At 48.1% G+C, this 6000-nt stretch overlaps 1 protein-coding gene across 2 annotated transcripts in view; it reads left to right on the top strand.

Moving 5' to 3' along the window:
* Positions 1–280: 280 nt before the first annotated feature.
* DNAJC24 (DnaJ heat shock protein family (Hsp40) member C24) overlaps positions 281–6000 on the top strand; it is a 35034-nt gene continuing 29314 nt past the window's right edge. The window contains exons 1-2 of one of the 2 annotated variants that reach the window (XM_059474605.1): positions 281–301; positions 2980–3153. In XM_059474605.1, the coding sequence (XP_059330588.1) occupies positions 3046–3153 (108 nt within the window). In that variant the 5' untranslated portion in view covers positions 281–301; positions 2980–3045. Of the gene's footprint in view, positions 302–1557; positions 1766–2979; positions 3154–6000 lie in introns of those variants that run through there. The other variant, XM_059474604.1, reaches the window with a different exon arrangement.

Here is a 6000-nt window from a genome sequence, read left to right as displayed (position 1 = left end):
GCGAAGGGGAACGGGACGGTGCCTCCAGCGGTGCCTCCTGGGCCCGAGGGCCCGGCAGCCGGAGCGGGGGAGGCGGCGGGGCCGGAGCAGCTCCGGGCCGGGCCGGGTCGGGCTGAGGGAGGCACGGTCGCCATGGAGACGCGTCAGGCCGCGCTTCCTGCCGGTGCGGCGCCACTACTGCCCGGCGGGAAACAAAGAGGCGGCGCCGGCCGAGCCGCAAGGCGTGAAGCGCCGCGAGGGAGAGCAGGGTGTTTCCCGCCGGACGAGTTAGGCGTGCGCTGCCATGGCTAGTGCGAGGCAGGTGGGAGCGCGGGGCGGCCGCGGGGCCGGGGAGGGACCGGGGGGTCCGAACCGAACCGAACCGGGCTGGGCCGGGCCGGGGGGGATTGCGGAGCTGCGGGGGAGGGCGGCGGGAGGGCTCCGGCAGCGGTGCACGAGGCCGCGGCCTGGGCCGGGCCTCCCCGGTGCCGCCCGCCGCGGTTGTGGGGGAGCGGTGCCGGAGAGCGCGGCCCCGGGGCGGGCAGGACGGGAGCGCGGCGCTGTGCCCTCCCCCGATGTGCTGTCCCCCACCCCATGGCCCTGCCCCATGGCGCTGTGCCCTGCCCCATGGTCCTGTCCCCTGCCCCGTGGCGCTGTCCCCTGCCCCATGGCCCTGTCCCCTGCCCCATGGTCCTGTCCCCTGCCCCATGGCCCTGTCCCCTGCCCCATGGCGCTGTGCCCTGTCCCGCTGCGCTGTCCCCTACCCCATGTCCCCTGCCCCTCTGTGCTGGCCCCTGCCCCATGGTCCTGTCCCCTGCCCCATGGCCCTGTCCCCTGCCCCATGGCGCTGTGCCCTGCCCCATGGCCCTGTCCCCTGCCCCATGGCGCTGTGCCCTGCCCCATGGCCCTGTCCCCTGCCCCGTGGCGCTGTCCCCTGCCCCATGGCCCTGTCCCCTGCCCCATGGTCCTGTCCCCTGCCCCATGGCGCTGTCCCCTGCCCCATGGTCCTGTCCCCTGTCCCGTGGCGCTGTGCCCTGCCCCATGGTCCTGTCCCCTGTCCCGCTGCGCTGTCCCCTGCCCCATGGCCCTGTCCCCTGCCCCATGGTCCTGTCCCCTGCCCCATGGTCCTGTCCCCTGCCCCATGGCCCTGTCCCCTGCCCCATGGCCCTGTCCCCTGCCCCATGGTCCTGTCCCCTGCCCCATGGCGCTGTCCCCTGCCCCATGGCGCTGTCCCCTGCCCCATGGTCCTGTCCCCTGCCCCATGGTCCTGTCCCCTGCCCCATGGCGCTGTCCCCTGCCCCATGGTCCTGTCCCCTGTCCCGCTGCGCTGTCCCCTGCCCCATGGTCCTGTCCCCTGCCCCATGGCGCTGTCCCCTGCCCCATGGCGCTGTCCCCTGCCCCATGGTCCTGTCCCCTGTCCCGCTGCGCTGTCCCCTACCCCATGTCCCCTGCCCCTCTGTGCTGGCCCCTGCCCCATGGCCTTGTCCCCTGTCCCGCTGCGCTGTGCCCTGCACCAGGAAGGAAAAAAACAAAACAAAACAAAACAAAAAAGAAAAAAAAAAAAAAAAAAAAAAAAAAAAAAAAACCCAAAAAAAACCAAACCCGAACCTGTTTTTTTGTTGTTGTTTCAGAATTAATTTCTGGCTATAGTGATTTATTAAGAAAATATGGATGTTGATCTAGAACTGATATCCAGCTGTGATGGACAAAGACTCTCTAACAGTTTAAAGTTAGAAAGTGTGTGTTTATTGCAAGATTACTCCCAAATACACACCGCAATTTACAGGTGATTACAGAGTCCTTTTATCTGTACAAGTACCGAATACCCAGAATAGAAATGCATATTCATAACTTTGGTACATCCCATTCCCTGCTTTGTATTGAAATTAGTTCCAAAGCCATTAAGCATGCACAGTTTGTTCCTTGAAATGGGTCGGTTGTCTCTGTCATGGGGAGGGGTCCCAAAATGAGGAAGTAATTGAAGTCTTCCTCATTCTGACCTTTCTGCCTTGACAATGCAAATATGACAAAGGAAGCCTTGGTAGGACTCCCATTCCCAGTCTTCAGCTGGTTTCAGAACAGAGGCCTACAATTGTCTTGAGTTCCTAAAAGCTATTTATCAGTTTCTATATTCCTCATCATAAACCCAGCTTCTTCAAGGTCTACCCATTTATTTTAATTAACTCCAATAAAGCTTATCTCTAACTAAAATCTTAGCTCCCCAAAATCTCTAAATTCCCTAAAGTTTATGTCTTTGTGTATTTACAAATATATTTGTAGATTTACAAAGCTCTTGCCTGCTGGCAGTGTTCTTGGGATTCCTAAGAATCAGAGTGAAGCTCAAGCATTGCCATTCTATTACTGGCACTTCTTTTTACTGGTTTGTTATTTTTTTTCCTTTCTGAGTCATTAATTTGGTGAAAGATGGCCAAAATTGATACCCACACTGCTGGTTAGGTTTTGCTTAGTGACCTGTGCTAACCTGATATGTTTTGGTTCATTTCTGTTTATCTGTTTTTGTGTGCTCTCCTGCTTTAAGAAAGTTGACTTCTTACTCAGCAGGATGAAGAAAAATGCATTTTGTGAAAACAAACACACACCTTTTCTTGTGTCTTCTTGCATGGATCTTATTCCCATTTTGAAAAATGTCACACTTTTATGTAGTTTATGTTTTTATGTGTTAAGTACGGTATTGCTTCAAAGTCAAAAGTTTGCTTTGAAAAGTGTCTGTGTAAAAGGTGTGTCTGTAACCTGGGGTGTTTCTAAGCAGTTCATTTTACACACAAAATGATTTTTAAAGAAAGATATTCTGAGGCACTTGGATAGGAAACACAAGATTTCACATTTGACAGGCTGTGGGATGGAATGGCCACTTGAATTTAACTTTTTTTGCACAATAGTTCTCACATCATGGTGTAGAGGTGCTTGAGGGGAACAGTCAGTTCTGTCATCCTGCAGTTTGCCATATCCTTGTTTTTGCTTTTTCTCTTTCTCTTCCAGGTTGTGATTTCATGGATCTGACTTCCTAAGGCAGTGCTGAGGAAGGGATTGCAAACCCATCAGGCCATGGCCCTGGGAAGGATGGAGCACAAGGACTGGTACAAGGTCCTGGGGGCCAAACCTTCAGACAGCCCAGCAGAACTCAAAAGGAAATACCAAAAACTTGCTTTGTTGGTAAGGCTGGATTTGAGCTTTGGGATACACTGATTTATGTATTTGATCTTTGGGATACACTGATGGATTCCTTGCTTCTTTTGTGCCAAGGTCAGGATTAAATGTGTGAGAAGGTATTTTGTGTCTGGACTCAGATGTTTATGGGTTCTTATTCTACAGTCTCACAAACTATGAGCTCTGCAGCACTTCACTCTAACAAACTAAAAATGGAGCTGTATCTCCCTCTCTACAAGGCCTTTTAAGGATAAACTGTCCAATTAAGAAATGACACCTAAATTATTTTTACTTTTAATCCAATAACCAACCACACAATGTGGACTTTTTTATCCAATTACACAGAACCACCCAAACCTATGGAGAACAAGGTGCAGAAGAAGGACCAGCCTGCACCCTAAAACCTCCATCTTCCTTTATATACATTACTGTATTCTAAACCCTTAAACTCTTAAGTTTTCCCCTCTGTGATATCACACACTTCTATTCAAACTCCACACCCACAATCCCAGTTCTGTCATTCCATTTTGGAAGCTTCTCCACAGCTTCAGGTCAAATGCAGTGTTCTCTTGAGGATCTGTGCTGAAAGGCACAGAAACTCTGAAATTCTCAGCATTCAGGTTTCCAACAATACACCAAAGTCATATTTATAAACCAATAAAGTAATAATTGGGGGTTTGTTTTTACAGTTTTTGTGATTGATCAGATGCAACCCTCAAGTACACAAAGACCAGATGCAAAGCAAACAAAGAAGTTTCTTTTCTGATAGTCAGCAGTAATGAAATAAAAAATGAATAGGAGGAAAATATGTTAATTTTATTGGAAAGCTTCTGGTAAGGTTTTGTGGAGTTGTATTCTTGGTCATGCTTCAAGACTTCACATTCTGTGAATTCCCCTATTTTTTTCTGCGCTGCTGCTATTTGTCCATGAGAACCCGATTATTATTGTGTGTGATTCTTGGTTATTCTGTTGTATTCCCTCCCTTGGATTCAGGCATTTTGCTGAAAAAGTGCTCTGCCTTGGGTTTCTGAGGAAAGTGAAGTATCTTTTTTGGTACCGTTGACTCTTTTCAGCTGAACTTGATAGACAGATAGAATTCCCAAGGTAACTAAATTCCTGTTTTTTAAAAGCTGGTGACTTGCTAGAGAAGAAGAAAGATCTCAGTTTTGTAGGAAAAACTCCCTTTTCTGGAGGAAGCTGCTAGCTAGGCTGCCAGTATTGGCAGGGTGTTTGTTGGAGCACGTGCAAGGCAGATCTGAGGTGGTTTGAAGTGCCAAAGTGAATGTGATAAGAAGCTGGGAATTTTAAGGGAGGTAAAGAGAATGCCAGTGACCAGGAGACTGAGTTTTGTTACGAGTTGAAGTAAATTCATGGGTTTGGAGGGAAGGTTGTTAATTTTTATTTCTAACCACGATAAAAACAGTTTTAAAGTTTGGTCATTTCACCAGTATGTTCCAATTTGACGCATCTTGGTATTCTTCAGCTGGATTTGCTGGTGTACATCTCCTCCTTCTCAGTGCCTCCTGGGAGATTTTTTCTTTGCCTGAAACTGACTGTTGTACTTAGTCTAAGTTCTGCACCTGGCAAGATGTTTGTGTGCAGATTCTGGGCATAAATCCTTTGCTTCTCACTATTAAACTTTGATTGTCCTAACTTAGGAGAGGGCTTTGGAAGCCAAGTTTCTTAGTTCTATTTTGAATAGAAATCTTTGTTTTTTGGACCTCCTAATGTTTTTGTTCTATTGAATTGCTGGAAAATGTGAGTGAAAGATGAGTAAAGGTCTGTTTGTTCCTAATGGTGGTCAGAAGACCATAGTGTAAAATACCTCTTGTGTCCAGATGGGGCTAATTTAAACTGAATACTGTAATGAAATTAATATATGTATTTGCCTGTGAAATAATGTCTAATAATGGATTTAAAATGACAGGTGTTGTTCAGAGCTGTTACAGTAGTGAAACTTTCATAGTCCCGTTCTTGTATGAAGTTTTTTTAAGTTGTGTTATGGAGCTGTACTTCAGTGTCATTTCATGTCATTGTTTTGGGGTATATGAAGCCAGAATTAGCGAAGTTTCCAGCTGTGTGTCTACTTCTCTAATTCTAGTTTCAGAAGATTAAAGTATTGGTTTAATACACAAGCATTTCTTTAGCACTGTGTATTTCCAGCCTGCTTGGTTAATGCTCTTCATTTGAAAAGTCAGTGAGAAATGGCAGAGAAAGTGAAGATACTTCTTTCTGTTTTTCTTTTGGTGTCTGTGATGGATCCCTCTGACTAAAAAGAGATGTTTACTGATGGTTACTTGTAGGTGTTTTCCCAAGGCAGATCTGCTGCCTGTCTGTGCTTGTTACCATCTGTCCTGTCTGTGCTCATCTTTTCCTTTTAGCTGAACTCTTAGAGGCTCTGCTTGATGCTCTCCATCCTCATGCAGCACTCCCCAGTCACTCTGGGCTCCTTAAAGCATGAGAATACCAAGGTTTTTATGCACCTCCATGGGCTGTAGGAGAGACTGGAGGGCACAGCACATATCTTCTCTTAGTTACAGTGGGAAGGTGCCTCAGTTGGAGAGGTTCCATGGTTGGAAAAATGGTAAGACTTTGCTGAAAGTCTGCCATGGCATGTTAAGACAGAAATATTAACACAGGGCATGTTCTCTGGGGTTTCTGAGCTGTGGACTTGCAAATATTGGATTTCTTAGGGAGTGTTGCTGAATGGTGGTTTTATCCTGGTGCTGTTCCCTGGGCATTCACTTTTCCCTGTTAGTGAGAATTCAGCCCTGGCTGGACCTTTTGTGTCACCTTCTGTGTCCTTTCAGATGGAGCCACTCTCTGCTCCCCAAAGTGTGGTGGCACCTCCTC

This window comes from Ammospiza nelsoni, chromosome 6, assembly GCF_027579445.1.
Source record: "Ammospiza nelsoni isolate bAmmNel1 chromosome 6, bAmmNel1.pri, whole genome shotgun sequence".
Lineage (NCBI taxonomy): Eukaryota > Metazoa > Chordata > Aves > Passeriformes > Passerellidae > Ammospiza > Ammospiza nelsoni.
This window is presented reverse-complemented; position numbering and strand designations above follow the sequence as displayed.